Raw genomic sequence first — 16,385 nt, 5'->3', positions numbered from 1 at the left:
CTCATTTCTGTCCTAAATGGCTTACTCCTTATCCTTAGACTGTGACCCCTGGTTCTGGACTCCCCGACCATCGGGAACATCCTTCCAGCATCTAGTCCTGTTAGAATTTTATAAGTTTCAATGAGATCCCCTCTCACTCTTCTAAACTCCAGCGAGTACAAGCCCAATCGACCCAATCTCTCCTCATACGTCATTCCTGCCATCCCAGATATCAGCCTGGTGAATCTTCGCTGCACTCCTTCGATGGCAAGAACATCCTTCCTCAGATAAGGTGACCAAAACTGCACACAATACTCAAGGTGTGGCCTCACCAAGGCCCTGTACAACTGCAGCAAGACATCCTTGCTCCTGTACTCAAACCCTCTCGCTACGAAGGCCAACATACCATTTGCCTTCTTAACCGCCTGCTGCACCTGCATGCTTACCTTCAGCGACTGGTGCACAAGGACACCCAGGTCTCGTTGCACTTCCCCTTCTCCCAATCTATTGCCATTTAGATAATAATCTGCCTTCCTGTTTTTGACACCAAAGTGGATAACCTCGCATTTATGCATCCCAAGTCCTTACACCAGTAGAAGTACTCCACGTGTGAAAAACATTTGTTTGCAACCATTTGGGCCACTAGCATTTTACTAACGTTGTGTGACTAGCACCATTGCACCTGCTAACCAACCACACTCCTACGGAGCTGTTGTTGGACGGAAGATTGAAGGACGGTTCAGTGTCTACTGTCCGCTTAGCCCAGTGGATCCTGTTATTGGAGGGAAGAGATATTAAAGTCCACCAACAACCCAGATCCGGCCAGTTTGTCAGGAAATCTGATGTATCAAGGAGAAAAGCATCAGTGTAAGGTGGCCAACTAAAACCACTTTGAAAGTCCAATAAAGGCAGAAGTATGGACAAACACTCGAGATATATATTTAGACGGATCCAGTAAAGTGTAGAATGGAGAAAGGAAAACAGGATGTGGTATACACAACCATGATAGGCAAATAGAATTAGCTATAAATTGTCTGCACATGTCTGCCCAGGCAGCCGAATTGGCAGCTGTGGTGTAAGTGGTCACACAGACTGCTGAGTTTCCAACTCCCTTTACCATATATTCAAAATTCATGTAGATGTGTAACTCTCTCTCAGAATATCTCCTGACCTGGGAGGAGAGGTTTCACATCAGCCGACAGAAAAGCATTACCTCTACCCCGATTCTAAAGGTAATTTTTAATAAGGCACAGGAAGTACCCGGAGAAATGGCAGTTCATAAATTCAGGGCACATACCAAAAATGAGCCTCTACGGGAGTAAAATCAGAAGGCAGATGAATTGGCCAAGAAAGGAGGTGAGGAGGGAATGGATTGGGATCAGTAGGAATGTTCCCCTCCAATGGAGGCTAATCAGCCCGAGAAAATACCCAACCCAATTGATTTAAACAATTGCAAGATGGGGATTCTGAAATAAAGGCAGCAATGGTAACATTAGAAAAGAAAGTAAGTCCGTGGTGAGAATATGCTAATAAGCCAAAATTAGCCGTGAAAAATTGGGTCCTATACGATCAAAAATGGGTGGTACCATAGAATGAGCAAAATGTTTTTCTTTACCAAGCCCATGATGCATTCACCTCAGCCCATGGGGAACGTTAGAAAGGCTTCAGCAAGTGACATGGTGGCCAGGAATGCGAGACCAAGTGGAGTATTACTGTCAGAACGGTTTAATTTGCTTACAACACAACACAGATGCAAATACCAAAAAGACGCTGTTGCATCACACTCGGCCGACAGCAGGCCCTTGGACTGATCTACAGATAGATTATATTGGACCTTTTCCCTAGTCCTCCCGAGGAAACCAGTATGCATTGGTGATAGTAGATATCTTATCAAAATGGGTGGAAGCATTTCCAACCCCCAAGGCGATGTTCCAGGCCATGGCTAAGATACAGGTGAACCATGTATTCACCAGATGGGGACTCCCGAAGTCTATTTATTCAGACCAGGGAAGCCATTTTACTGGGAGAGTGATGCAAGCCACAATGCATTTGCTAGGAATCAAAGCAAGATTCCATATCGCACATAATCCCACCTCATCAGGCATAATTGAGAGAATGAATCAAACATTAAAAACTATGCTAAGAAAGTTGATTGGACAATCCCGCTAAACATGGGACCAGTTGTTACCCTAGGCATTAATGGCCGTGAGATTTACTAAATCACGTAGCACAAAGGTTTCACCCCGTGAGCTAGTGATAGGGAGGATGGTGAGTAAGTACACCTGAACATTTGATGTATCAGGACATGTCTGAATCTTAGTAACAGGCTTTGACCCAGGAGCAGTACAATCAATCAATTACGTGACCAACTGCAACAGATAATGATCTTTGTAGCCGTCAATATCGGACAATCTAAACAGGCCAAGATAATGTATTTTGACACTCAAGTCAAGGCAGCAGAATGGGGTGTGGGACAAACGGTAATGGTAAAAACATACCAACAAACCAGGCTGTTTGTGGTTTGGTTTTCTGGATCATATTCTATTTTTTTTAATTCGTTCATGGGATGTGGGCGCCGCTGGCAAAGCCAGCATTTATTGCTCATCCCTAAATTGCCCTCGAGAAGGTGGTGGTGAGCCACCTTCTTGAACTGCTGCAGTCCGTATGGTGAAGGTACTCCCACAGTGCTGTTAGGGAGGGAGTTCCAGGATTTTGTCCCAGCGACGATGAAGGAATGGCGATATATTTCCAAGTGAGGATGGTGTGTGACTTGGAGGGGTACTTGCAAATGATGGCATTCCCATGCACTTGCTGCCCTTGTCCTTCTAGGGTGGTAGAGGTCGTGGGTTTGGGAGGTGCTATCGAACATGCCTTGGCGAGTTGCTGCAGTGCACGTAGATGGTACACACTGCAGCCATGGTGCACCAGTGATGGAGAGTGGATGTTTAAGGTGGTGGATGGGGTGCCAATCAAGCGGGCTGCTTTGTCCTGGATGGTGTTGAGCGTTGTTGGAGCTGCACTCATCCAAGTGGCGAGTATTCCATCACACTCCTGACTTGTGCCTTGTAGATGGTGGAAAGGCTTTGGGGAGTTAGGAAGTGAGACACTCGTGCAGAATATCCAGCCTTTGACCTGCTCTCATAGCCACAGTATTTATGTGGCTGGTCCAATTAAGTTTCTGGTCAATGGTGACCCCCAGGTTTTTAATAGTGGGGGATTCGATGATGGTAATGCCATTGAATGTCAAGGGGTGGTGGTTAGACTCTCTCTTGTTGGAGATAGTCATTGCCTGGCAATTGTGAGGCACGAATGTTACTTGCCACTTATGAGCCTGGAAGGCTGTGTCCAGTGGGGTTCCGCAGGGCTCAGTACTAGGTCCCTTGCTTTTTGATTCTAGACTTGAATATAGGGGGTATGATTAAGAAGTTTGCAGATGATACTAAAATCGGCTGTGTGGTTGATATTAAAGAAGGAAGCTGTAGACTGTAGGAAGATATCAATAAATTGGTCAGGTGGGCAGAACAGTGGCAAATGGAATTCAATCCGGAAAAGTGTGAAGTAATGCATTTGGGAAGGGCTAACAAAGAAAGGGAATACACATTAAATGGTAGGATACCGAGTAGTGTAGAGGAACAAAGGGACCTTGGAGTGCATGTCCACAGATCCCTGAAGGTAGTAGGCTAGGTAGATAAGGTGGTTAAGGCAGCATACGGAATGCTTGCCTTTATTAGCCGTGGCATAGAATACAAGAGCAGGGGGGGGTTATGCTTCAACTGTATAAAACACTAGTTAGGCCTCAGCTAGAGTACTGCGTGCAGTTCTGGTCACCACATTACAGGAAAGATGTGATTGCACTAGAGAGGGTACAGAGGAGATTTACAAGGATGTTGCCAGGAGTAGTGAATCTTAGCTATGAGGAAAGACTGGATAGGCTGGGTTTGTTTTCCTTGGAACAGAGGAGGCTGAGGGGAGACCTTTTTGAGGTGTATAAAATTATGAGGGGCCTAGATAAAGTGGATAGAAAGGACCTATTTCCCTTAGCAAAGGGGTCAAAAATCAGGTGGCACAGATTTAAAGTAATTGGGAGAAGGTTTAGAGGGGATTTGAGGGGAAATTTCTTCACCCAGAGGGTTGTGGGGGTCTGGAACTCACTGCCTGAAAGGGTGGTAGAGGCAGAAACACCAACTACATTTAAAAAGTACTTGGATGTGCACTTGGGATGCTGTAACCTGCAGGGCTACGGACCAAGAGCTGGGAAGTGGGATTAGGCTCTTTGTTGGCCGGCACGGACACGATGGGCCGAAATGGCCTCCTTCCATGCTGTAACTTTCTATGATTTTATGAGCCCAAGCCTGAATGTTGTCCAGGTCTTGCTGCAGCGGGCATGGACTGCTTCATTATTTGAGGAGTTGCGAATAGAACTATTATGGACAAAGTAATCCTGCGAAAGGGAAAAGAAAAATGGTTCCATGTCAGTCAGTTAAGAGAGTACATGATCAATGTACCTGGAGTGGTCAATCAGATGGAGGAAGAAACCCCTCAAGCCTCACCACTCTGGGATGAAGAGGATTACATCCACCGGTGACGAGAGAGGGAAATACTAGGCCTAGACAATTAAGGCAGAGGGCAACGCCTCACCCAGCATGGATGGAGGATTCCTCCATCGTTGTATGGAGCCCGAGAGCAGGGTAGTAGGTGGTGATCAGCAGGAGGTTTCTGTGACATTGTTTGACCTGTAGCCTTGTGTTAATGTTGAGGAATCCCAGGGCCACTCTCACTCCACTGTATACCACTATTCTCCTAAAATGCTGGCAGGACAGGAATGATGATAACAGAGTCTGGGACTTTGGCAATTCTGTTGCTGAACTAGTTTGTGGGACACCCCTTCCAACTTAGGTACCAGTCCCCAGATATTAGTGAGGATGACGCTGTAGGATTGACTGGGCTGAAATTGCCTAAGTTTTATCTTGAGATAGTGCTCGGGTTGTTGCTGATAGGTTGGCTTCATTTCTTTTGTACTTGATTTATTTTTGAACCTGATAGTAAAGGGTATGTGGAACTGGAATCACACTTAGGCTGACTTGGCAAGGGCAGCAAGCTCCCTTTCCTGAAGGAAGTGAACCAGTTGGGTTTTATGACAATCCATAAGTTTTTGGAGCTAGACCACAAAACAAAATATTTATTAACTTAATTTCACAACTTGCCATGGTGGGATCTGAACTGATGATCTATGACAAGAGCCCATACCATAACCACTAGGTTACCATACCTCACTGTGTGCATAAGACATCCCAAAAATCCTACTTGTGTTTATTCAGACACCAGCTCCAAGCTTATTTTTAAAGCCAGATTTTACAACTAAAGTATTTAATTTTGGTGCCTGTAGCACCATATTTTCAAAAGTCTAGACATCACAGTTGATAGGAATGGATGCGCATCTCTGAATTTATTGAACCTACCAATTCCAAAGAAGCTATCTCCTGTGCCGGACGGGAAGAGACCATTGCAGTTCATTGGGCCAATCTCAAAGTTTGAAAAAATGATACATTACTCTCATACATCTCAATCACTTCTCTGCCAAATATCTGTCCAGTTCCCTCACAAATTTGCAGACACTTCTGCTGTCTGCCAGGCAGTCTGTCCCATATATTCAGAACCCTGTGTAAAGTAATTAAATGTAAACTATCTGTTCATCTTCCCTCTTCCAAGTTTCAGTTTGTGGTTTCTTGCAGAATTTGTTGCATCAAAAATTATGGTTCAATTTATCTATAATGTTTAGAATCTTCAATACCTAAATAAGATCGCACCCGAGTCTTCCTTTCTCCAGTGTTAACATTCCCAATTGCTGTAGCCTAATCCAAGATGCCAGTTCAGTCGTCCTCACTGTACCCACTCCAATATCAGGATGTCCCCATAGTTGTTACACTGATCAGAACAACAACTTGTATTTATATAGCACCTTTGTATTTATATAACATAGTAAAACGTCCCAAAGGCACTTCACAAGACAAAAAATTTGACACCAAGCCACATAAGGAAAAATTAGGGCAGGTGACCAAACGCTTGGTCAAAGAGGTAGGTTTTAAGGAGTGTCTTAAAAGGAGGAGAGGCAGAGGTGCGCACACAGAAGGTGGGGCCAGACCAGTACTCTCCACCATTGGTGGCCGTGCCGTCAGCTGCCTAGGTCTTAAGTTCTGCAATTCCATCCCTGAACCTCTCTGCCTCTCTTAAAACGCTCCTTAAAGCCTACTTTTGGTCACCTGTCCTAATATTACTTTGTGGTTTGGTGTCAAATTTTGTTTGATTTACACTCCTGTGAAGCACCTTGGGACGTTTTACTATGTTAAAGGCGCTGTATAAATGCAAGTTGTTGTTAAAGATAATAAAGGCTCTTGTTAACTCAACTGGTCACATCCTTCTAAACAGTGAACCCACCATCTTCCCATTTTGGCTTCTAGCTGATGCTCAACTGAATGCCAGAATCCTGGCCTCAAAGTTGAGGTCAACTTTTATTACTTCTTGGCACTTATGCTTAATCCCTCGAGCTTTATACCGTAATTTCATTTGACTTTTTACTGCTGTCAGTTACAGTGAGCTATCCATAAATACCTCAGGTCGTTCCCTTGTGTTGTATCCTGTAGACCAATACCATTTCGATATATAACTCATCCAATAAGTACAAAACAGATTTATGGGATTACCTAAGATATAAGTTAGGCAATATGTACATGTCTTCCATCTGATACTATAATATTTCAGCACAGTCATCCTTTGAAAAATATAGTTTGTAACATCAAGTTTTCTACCTTTCACTGATAAGTTCCTGCATCCTCTTCTGAAGGTCACTATTTATTCTGTTCTTCTCCTCATTTTCTTCTTTCAGCTCCTTAACCTGAGTCTTATACAGAGTCTGTGAACAAATCCAACAATTGTTTTCCAACATGAAGTATTCTGAACAAAGGAATAAATCAAGAGTAACATTTCCCACATATAAAATCACAAATAGTGTGTGTGTAAAATTCAGCATGCAACTTCTTAAAAAAAAGTGCTATACTTCAGTTTGCTTAAAATGAGAAAAGGTCATTCTACCAATTCAGCTTCCTCCTTTCAAACGTTGTACTTCTGGGGTGATGTAACCATGGTCTACAGGAGTGGTTAGGGCGAGTATTAAACAAAGAGAGAAGGATTATACAAGAGTGATTTATAAGTAGCAGGAATTTGCACTTGGAGGGTGTTAGAATAAAATTTTGCTGGACAAGATTTTGCTGGAAATGACACAAACCACAAATTCGCTGACTGGGACTAATTGAATCACTGCACAGTGAGACATGCCACGCTTACGCATGGCTGGAACAAAGTTAATCTCGTGTCCTGACTGGGACTAATTGAATCACTGAGGACTAACAAGGTTCACTGGTATCCTATCATCGAACTAATCACTTGTATCCTATTATCGAACTAATCACATTCCGCCGGGGAACAAGACGGAACGAAAACCTGAAGAGGCAGAATTGGCAACACAAGTGTGTAAACTCCTGACTGGAGGAAAATAACGATATGCGCTAATAAACGAATTGATTGGATGAATGTAAATGATCTAAAACCAACTTCTTGGAATTGTATATAAGCTCGGCACGTACTACAATCGGGGAGAAGGTGCTCTCGCAGACCGCGTGGTTGCAGACGCTTCTCCCAGAGCTCTGTCATTTAATAAAGTTGTCTCTCTTACTCAAAGTCTAGTTTCCGAGGAATCATTTTTCCTACAACAAATTGGCGCTGCGAGCAGGGCGCCACGGAGCTGAACAGTCGTTCGAATCAGTGACCAGGGTGAGTAGTCAGATTTTTGACCGCCCATAAATCAGAGACACTCGACAAGGCGACTGAACGGCGAAGCGGCACCAAAACAAATCTGGGACACAGACTGAGTGGGTAAGAGACACTACTTGATTTGTATGTGTGTATTTGTATTTGTGTAATAGTAACTAAGTAACTAAGAAAAACCTCGGACCAGGAGGACACTTGTCTCAGACACCTAGCCTCAGGCCGGTTGTTAAGAGGGCAAATGCCCCACGCGAAGGCCAGGACCATGAAGTAGGTGCCGAGACTCCAAGGTGTTCTAAAGTCGTGATACTAGTCGAGTACAGTTAACATTTTTCTGCATTATATCATGTTGCTAAGTGAACTAGGAGATTATTAGTGTCGGTGTTGTAGGACCCTGATCAGGTAAACAGACACCGGGGAGGGGTAGAAACCCCGTCCAACAAGCAAGCGTTACACGTCCGGGCAGTTTTGAGAGAAAGACAAACCCGGACCTCTGAGAACGCTGGCATAGAGTGCGACAAGAAGCTCGGGTATTCTCGGAAGGAAAGAATAGGGGGGCTCTCTAAGGAACAGATCTCCAGACACGAAGGAACGATCGGTGAAGCAGCGGCGATGTCAGGTGAGGAAGTTAAGAGGGGACCTTCGGGCTCCCTCACATATTCTTATTTGACAAACCGACAGTCGTTAATTAAGAAGATGCAGAAAGACGGGTGGGATGTGTCACAGACTTTAGAACTCCAGAGAAGCTGGTTGACTAAACAGACAAAGTATAAAACCAAGAAGGCAGGAGTGTTATTAGTACACCAACTAGCAGGACCCATTGAACAAGTAAACGTAATAAAGAAAGTTGCACAAGACAAAGTACAGATGGTTACGGAACTAGAGACAAAAGGTGAAATGTCAAGCAAAGATTATAAAGGAATTAGAGTGTAAGGTATACGAGGGGGGGCGAATGGGGACTTGTCCAGACACCACCTCCCTTCCCCCATATTACAGTGCAGAACCAACAGCCCCTGCAGGCGAGGGGGACGTTGAAATAGTCGAGATGGCTCCTGTGAGTCGGGGCGGGACATTGGCTAATCCCACCGCCAGTACCCAATAAAGGCGGAGGCCAGGAAGGCAGTCATGGACATAGTGAAGGGGCTAGTAGAAAGGGGTATCCGGAGGGAAACCATGAGCACTACTAATTCTCCCACATGGCCAGTAGAGAAACCTGATGGGAGCTATAGGTTGACTATAGACTATACGGCCCTCAACAGGGTCACTCCTAAATTACACCCCATCGTTGCCAGCCCCTCAACAATTTTGAATGGGCTATCCCCTGAACAGAAGATATTCACCGTTTTAGACATAGCTAACGGATTCTGGGCACTCCCATTAGATCCGGAATCACAAGAGAAATTTGCATTCACAGTAGGGGATAAACAATATACGTGGACCCGATTGCCACAGGGATTCCATAAAAGCCCAGCTATTTTTCACCGCATCATGAGTGATATCCTAAAACAGATAGAAGTACCTAAAGGAAGCACTATTTTGCAGTACGTCGACGACATACTAATAGCCTCGGAAACGAAGGCAGACCATCTGGCAACCCTATATTTAGTACTAAGGGCCCTAGAGACGGCTGGCCTCAAGGTAAGCCCTAAAAAAGCACAGATAGGAAAAACTCAGGTCCTATACCTGGGACATCTAATCTCCCAAGGACTTAAAGAAATGCCACAGGACAGGAAACACGCTGTCCAGGGCATGCCGAGACCCGTAACAGTACGCGGAGTCAGGAAGGTACTGGGGCTCTTTAATTACAGTCGAAATTTTATCCCGGGGTTCGCTAAATTAGCAGAACCTATACAAAGATTAGTGAAAGGGGGTAAACCCGCGTTGGAACCGATAGATTGGGGACCGGAACAAGAGGAAGCTTATACTCAACTAAAGTCTGAGCTAGTATCAGCCCCAGGGCTAGGACTGCCAGATATGAGTAAGGACTTCCACATACATTGCAACAATGAAGAAGGGTTTTACACAGCAGTAATTACACAGGATCATGGGGATAAAAGAAGGCCCGTCGCCTACTATTCCACAGCGGAGGGACCGGTAGTCACAGGGCTCTCCTGGTGCATAGCTGCATTGGATTGTGCGGCTTGGGCAGTAAAGGTTAGTGAGCCGATAGTAATGACAGGAAACATTATATTGCACACTAAACACACTCTGGTAGAGATGCTGAATACCGGGAAATTAAGATCCGTCTCGAACATGAGACGTGCCAAGTGGGAGGCCGTCCTCCTCCCTCGAGTAAAGCAGTAACCATTGTTAGAGACACAGGGGAGAACCCGGCAGAAGGAATACTGGGAACTGGGGAGCCCCACAACTGTGGGGACGTAGATATGAACCTGGAAGAAGATAGGATAAAAGACACCCCTTTAGCGACAGCGGAAGAGATGTTGTACGTAGATGGTTCACGCAAGTATATAGATGGGCTGCCCCGAACGGGGTGGGCGGTGGGTAATGGCGAATTAAAAACCGTAGAGTCAGGACGGATTGATGGAGGCCTATCGGCCCAAGTGGCAGAGCTAGTGGCTCTCACCAGGGCACTAGAGTTGTCAGAGAATAAAATCGTGAACATTTACACAGATAGTAGGTATGCCTTTGGGGTGGTCCACAATTATATGACTGCATGGGGTAGGAGGGGATTCATTACTACGGGAGGCAATCCCATAAAACACCAGCTGAGGATAGAAGCCCTCCTAGAAGCTAGCGACAAACCCCAACAGGTAGCAGTAATTAAGATTAAGGCACATCAGAGGGAACCGGACCGGACTAGCCCGGACTGGTTAAATCACCAGGGGAACCAGGCTGCGGACCAAGCAGCACAAAGGGCGCTAGAGCGAGGAAGGATCGAAGAAGTACCAATAGCCGCTGTGAGCAGCTCCGAGGACGAGATAAATATTGACGAACTCCATGAGGACACCCCCGACGTCGAAAAAGGTACGTGGGAAGAACAAGGCACAAAGCGGGGAAGCGATAATGTCTGGCGAAAGGATAACAGGGTAATGGCCCCCAAGTGCATTCAAAATACGCTATTAGAACTCCACCACGGGCTTGTACACTCAGGGAGAGAAGCGATGATGGGAAGCCTCAGCAAAGAATGGTGGTGGAAGGGGATGGGAAGAGATATCGCGAGATACTGCCATCGATGTATCACCTGTGCGCAGCATAACCCCGGGCGACTCATAAAGGTCAAAATGGGACATCAACCAAGGCCACGAGGGCCCTGGGAGCATATACAAATAGACTTCACAGGTCCCCTTCCACCGTCACATGGCAAAACATACTGCCTCGTGGTCATAGACCAATTCACCCGCTGGGTAGAGGCTTTCCTCACGCGAAATTGCACCGCTTTGACGGTTGCCAGAGTCTTAGCTGAAGAAGTAATCCCCAGGTGGGGAATACCAATTCAAATGGACTCTGATCAAGGTACCCACTTTACCGGGAGTGTCATAAAAACGGTATGCCAATGAATGGGAATTAAACAAAAATTCCACATCCCATACCACCCTCAAAGTTCGGGCATGGTGGAACGAATGAAACGAACCCTTAAAAATGCATTGGCAAAGGCAATGCAGACGTCGGGGAAAACCTGGACTGAAGTATTGCCCATTATCCTAATGAAGCTGCGAGCCACTGAAAACCGAACGACAGGCTTGACCTCTTATGAATTGATGACAGGAAGGGCGATGCAATTGCCAGAAGGCATCATAACAGGTGGGGCCGATGTAGGCCCTTTAAAAGATAGACTAAAACGATACGTTCTGGAACTTAGCACTCAATTAAAGGAGATGCGAAAGAATGTCCGCGATAATCAGGAGGACAAGGATCGGGCACAAGAGCTCACAATGACGGCTTATGTTCCCTCAGCGGGTAGTAAAGTCATGGTGAAAACTCTGCCCAGCAAACCAGGGTTCGCCCCAAAATGGAGTGGGCCATATGAAATCATAATCAGTGGGGATACCTGTGCCTGTCTCGACATAAGGGGTAAAGGAGTATGGAAGCATTGGACACAATTGAAAGTATATAAAGACAACTGACTGGCTACTTTCTGAATCTGTTTTACAGGTGATCTGCATACCCTTTGTCATAAAATTCCTGTAAAGACTGGACTGTAGTGATATATTAATCATGTTTAGAGTATTATGGGTAATGGCGTTATTTCATATTGTCATGGGAAGCGCGGTACCGCATTTACGTAAAGAGAGAGGATTGCATGTAAATACCTTTCTGTATATGTCATATGTCTATGCGAAAAAAATGGGCCAAAGCTCCTGCTGGGTGTGCGCCCATGTGCCCACCCATACGGGGGGAGGAATCCCATTAAGGCCTATCCCCTTTAAGGTAGAGGAGATGGTAGGGTGGTTATTATACTCTAATACCACCTGGAATAAGGAGGATACCATACAAACCCAAAATAGCTTGAATCCATATCAGCTGGAACATGAGTGGAAACAGGCAGGGTATAACCCCACAAACTTTAAAGGATGGTTTCATCCCCAGTACGATAATCAAAGGTATCCAGAAGAGCTATTAGTCAGCACAGGGGGAAAACTAAACAATGCAGAGGGGGAAGTCTGCTTGGTAAACTATGACGAGACAGGGTTAGTGGTTGGATGGAGTAAGTGCAAGTATAATTACACTTTAACAAAAACCAGTACTAAACCACCAGGTGCCCTAGAATGGCCCTACGTGGGAACGTTTAATTTATCCGAAGTGCTAAACCGGACTAGCAATCTACCCTGGAGGGGAATACCTGGGATCATGTACCAACTTTGGAACAAATTTGAGGCCTATAATAATACCTATTTCATTTGCGGATATAAGGCGTATCCATGGCTTCCATGAACCTGGACTGGGTCATGCTATATAGGATACGTAGTACCATACATCCATTATTTATCCTCCCTAACCCACCACTACGGGTACCAGTCGTTATGGCAACCAGCCAAGTGTGTTAAGAGAGCTATTACGGAAACCGAAAGATTCTGGGCTATAGCATTCCCCTGGTACGGAACAGGAAAAATAGCAAGGGAATCCATAAACATGGCAGCAGTGCTCGAACAAATAACCAACGATACGGCTGAGTCCCTGAGAGAAATGAGTGCCGAAATGGTGGCGATCCGGACCACCGCCTTACAGAATAGGATAGCCCTAGATTATCTGTTGGCGGCGCAAGGAGGCACCTGTGCCCTGATCGGGACAGACTGCTGTACATATGTCCCAGATAGCTCCGAGAATATCACGAGCCTAGCAAATCATATCCAAGAAGAAATAAAGAAGCTCCATCAACCCACAAGCACAGGGTGGCTTGATTGGTTGCTAGGGAAAACCGGGTGGGGAGGGTGGATGATGCAAGGGATAATAATAATAGTTGTAATTTGTATGTTGATGTGTTGTGCGCTGAGCCTTATAAAGTTGTGTTGCCAAACTGCTATGAAAACCATGATGCCGATCGCCTCTATCAAGGAGGAACACACCAACCTGCTACCAAGGGACGAAGAACACCAATACGACACTGTCGAAGGAACAACCGAACCCCCGGACATAAGCCAGTGGCTGTAAGCACCGACGAAAGGGGGACCGAGGATGGTCATCTGGGAGCAAATGAATCGTGCTCCAGGACCAAGAGGAGGGATTGTTAGAATAAAATTTTGCTGGACAAGATTGCTGGACAAGATTTTGCTGGAAAAGACACAAACAACAAATTCGCTGACTGGGACTAATTGAATCACTGCACAGTGAGACATGCCACGCTTACGCATGGCTGGAACAAAGTTCATCTCGTGTCCTGACTGGGACTAATTGAATCACTGAGGACTAACAAGGTTCACTGGTATCCTATCATCGAACTAATCACTTGTATCCTATTATCGAACTAATCACATTCCGCCGGGGAACAAGACGGAACGAAGACCTGAGGAGGCAGAATTGGCAACACAAGTGTGTAAACTTCTGACTGGAGGAAAATAACGATATGCGCTAATAAACAAATTGATTGGATGAATGTAAATGATCTAAAACCAACTTCTTGGAATTGTATATAAGCTCGGCACGTACTACAAATCGGGGAGAAGGAGCTCTCGCAGACCGCGTGGTTGCAGACGCTTCTCCCAGAGCTCTGTCATTTAATAAAGTTGTCTCTCTTACTCAAAGTCTAGTTTCCGAGGAATCATTTTTCCTACAACAGAGGGTAATATATAGACAGCAACAAAAGGAGACCAAGAAAATAATGAAACTGGTAAATGAGTGTGAAAATATTATATTAATAGTAATATTATAAAGGCCATTATAAATACATCGATTGAGAGTTTGGCAAAGGAAATATTATACAGAATTAGATGTGACAACAGTAGGTAATAATGACATGGTCGAATTGCTAAATGTATATTTTGCTTTGGTCTTCACATTAGAAAAGGATACAATACTGGCGGTACAGAGAAGACTAGACGTTTACAAGAGAGAGAAATTTACAGAAACTTACAGGGATTATAATAAATAGAAAGACTGTAATAAATAAGCTAACACATTAAAAGAAATAGGGGATTCATTACTTATAATTTAAAAAACCCTGTTGGATTCAGAGATGACACTGGAAGATGGCAAATGTTACATCGTTTTTCAAAAAGGGAGGCAGGTACAAGGATTGAGGATATCTTATCCATGGATTTCAGGTGTTTAAAAAGATTCTGCACAAGAAGCTTCTGAAAAGCTTATACAGCACGTTTCATGCCCTCAGGGCATCCCAAAGCATTTCACACCTAATTACTTTTGAAGTGTAGTCACTGTTGTTATGTAGGCAAACATGGCAGCCAATTTAACTAACTAGATATTGTGTTTTGGTTGAAGGATAAATGTTAGTCAGGACACAGAGAACTTCCCTGCTCTTCTTCGAATAGTGCCATGGGATTTTTTTTAATGTCCACCTGAGCAGGCATACAGGGCTTCGGTTTAACACCTCATCTGAAAGGCGGCATATCTGACAATGCTGTACTCCCTCTGTACTACACTGGTGTATCACCCTAGGTGATGTGCTCAAGTCCTGCAGTGAGACATGAACCCATGACCTCCTGACAGAGGCAAGAGTGCAACCTTTTGGCAAAGCTGACATTTAAACCTAAATAAAATTGAGGCATATGGAACTGAAGAGAAACTCCTACAATGGATAGGAAATTGACTCGGAGATAGGTGACATAGCGTTGGGATAAAAGGAACATCTTGGATTAGCAGGCAGTGATAAGTGGCATTCTCCAAGAATCAGTGCTGGGCCCCAAGGTTTTCATCATATTTGGGTTTGGGAATAGAGAAGAGCAAAAGAAAGAAAGATCGAAAGAACAAGATCAAAAAAGCAAGAAAAAAAAGAGAAAGAATATTAAATTAAAGAAAAAAGAACTTGCAAATATGTAGCCTCTTTTATTACCCCAGGATGTCCCAAAGTGCTTCACAGCTATTGAAGTCCTTTTTATAAATTGCAGTTTTAATGTAGGAAATACGAAGGCCAGTTATACAGACTGCTGTACAGACTTCACTTGGGTGTAGTGTTCAGCTTTGCACATCTCACCTTAGAAAGGATATACTGGCCATGGAGCCAGTCCAGCTAAGATTCAACAGGATGATACCTGAGCTGAAGGAACTTAGCTATGACAGACTGAGTATAATTTGGGTTATAATCCCTAAAGATGGGGAGGTAATCTGAGTGAAGTTTAAAATAGCAAGGAAATTGACAGCACATTACTCTAGTAGGGGAATCTGGAACAACTGAGTCTCAAATACCTTTGCTGGGATTTTGTTTCGTTTTGCTACTACTCTGTAGGAAAATAAATTAGCTACTTGCTAGTCTTGCTTGAGGCTTAATTTTAAACCTGCGTCCTCTCATCTTGTTCTCGTAGACCAAGTCATAATTATGTTAGTTGTAAGCAAACTTCTAAATGTCTTAAAATGGATTCCCTATTTTCATACTTTACCTGACTACTTGTAAGGTAACCAAATCAAAACCACTTAAAGCACTTGGAATTTCATGGCATGTACAGTGATATGATGCATTTGTCCACGAAGTATCAGGGAAGCAGCAGCAACAATAATTTGCATCTATATAGCACTTTCAACATAGAAAAATGTTCCAAAGTGCTTCACAGAGGCATAAAGAAAAAAAGACCCTGAGCCAAAGAGATTAGGAATGGTGACCAAAAACTTGGTCAATGGAGGGTCTTAAAGAAGTAAAGAAAGTGGAGAGGTTTAGAGAGGAAATTCTGGGGAATGGAACCTAGCTGACTAAAGGCACAGCTGCCAACAGTGGGGCGAAGGGACAGGGGACACACAAGATGCGTCACAGGAATGGAGAGTATGTGAGAAGGTGGTGGTGGACTGGAGGATGTCTCTGCGATGACTGAGCAAGGTTTGGTGCAAAATAGGATATGGGCAGCAGAGTTTTGGATGAACTGGAGTTTTTGGAGCACTGTCCAGGGTCCCAAACACCCCTTCCAGATGAAACAGCGATTTACTTGTACTTCTTGCAATTTAGTATACTGTATTCGCTGCTC

General features: G+C 44.5%; 1 protein-coding gene across 3 annotated transcripts in view; it reads right to left on the bottom strand.

Annotated features, from left to right (window-relative positions):
• Nucleotides 1–16,385, bottom strand: part of rock1 (Rho-associated, coiled-coil containing protein kinase 1) — a 245,316-nt gene that overhangs the window by 38,656 nt on the left and 190,275 nt on the right. For all 3 annotated transcript variants that reach the window (XM_085992815.1, XM_085992816.1, XM_085992813.1), the window contains exon 22: nucleotides 6,786–6,889. In XM_085992815.1, the coding sequence (XP_085848941.1) occupies nucleotides 6,786–6,889 (104 nt within the window). The remainder of the gene's footprint in view (nucleotides 1–6,785; nucleotides 6,890–16,385) is intronic.

The sequence above is a fragment of the Somniosus microcephalus genome, chromosome 7, assembly GCF_052327205.1.
Source record: "Somniosus microcephalus isolate GS21.2 chromosome 7, FLI_Smic_1.0, whole genome shotgun sequence".
NCBI lineage: Eukaryota > Metazoa > Chordata > Chondrichthyes > Squaliformes > Somniosidae > Somniosus > Somniosus microcephalus.
This window is presented reverse-complemented; position numbering and strand designations above follow the sequence as displayed.